The sequence below is a fragment of the Chiloscyllium plagiosum genome, chromosome 16 (assembly GCF_004010195.1).
Source record: "Chiloscyllium plagiosum isolate BGI_BamShark_2017 chromosome 16, ASM401019v2, whole genome shotgun sequence".
In the NCBI taxonomy this organism is placed as follows: Eukaryota; Metazoa; Chordata; class Chondrichthyes; order Orectolobiformes; family Hemiscylliidae; genus Chiloscyllium; species Chiloscyllium plagiosum.
The window spans coordinates 56,425,597-56,426,392 of NC_057725.1; the positions used below are offsets into that span (position 1 = coordinate 56,425,597).

At 55.7% G+C, this 796-nt stretch overlaps 1 protein-coding gene across 2 annotated transcripts in view; it reads left to right on the top strand.

The window, feature by feature from the left end:
• Positions 1–450: 450 nt before the first annotated feature.
• ptdss2 (phosphatidylserine synthase 2) overlaps positions 451–796 on the top strand; it is a 93,269-nt gene continuing 92,923 nt past the window's right edge. For both annotated transcript variants that reach the window (XM_043706177.1, XM_043706178.1), the window contains exon 1: positions 451–763. In XM_043706177.1, the coding sequence (XP_043562112.1) occupies positions 540–763 (224 nt within the window). In that variant the 5' untranslated portion in view covers positions 451–539. The remainder of the gene's footprint in view (positions 764–796) is intronic.

Sequence of the window (796 nt, forward strand, 5' to 3'; positions counted from 1 at the left end):
TAATTGGACCACAATCACTTGATTTTCATTTCCAACAGTATTAAAACTGCAATTCAATTTTGGGAAAGGGGTCCACATATCATGCAGCTAATTTGTATTTTTTAAAATGTTCAATGCTTTTTACTTCCCCTTAAAAACATTTGTGACTACAGTGTGAAAGTGCTTTGACATCAGAAGGAACCGCCATGTCTGACTTGTGGCACAAAAACACTCACAACAAATGCCCCCTTAGCTTCCCTGTGGTTTCAGGACACGACCACCCCTCCCCTTGCCTCGCAGTGCATCCACATGCCTCACTGTAATTACAACACGTGCCCCCATAGCCTCGCTGTGGTTATCTGCAGTTCCCCCTTAAGCTGCCCGTGTTTATCAACCGTGCCCCCTTAGCCTCGCTGTTGTTTTCAGCCGTGCCCCCTTAACCTCGTGTTGAGTAGCGGAAGGGGCTGGTCCGCACATGCGTGGTGATGGGTTTGTGGGCCCGGCTGTGAAACGGCGGTTGGTGACACGGGAGAGCAGGAGCTGCAGGGACTCGGTGCAGCATGATCCGCAATGCAGTCAGGAAGGCGTCCGCGGGAGAGCCCAACGGTCTGCCGGGGGGCCTGGAGCCTGGCGGCGGTCGGCAGCAGCAGCAGCAGCAGCAGCTCCAGCTCCGGGGAGAGCCGGCGAGGAAAAGCGGTGTCAGCGGGCGGAGGGAGGAGCAGGAGCGCGAGCGGAGGAGCACCGAGTCCGAGGTGTTTGATGATGGGACCATCACCTTCTTCTGGTGAGTCTGGGGGAGGAGGAGGGAATCGCCTCG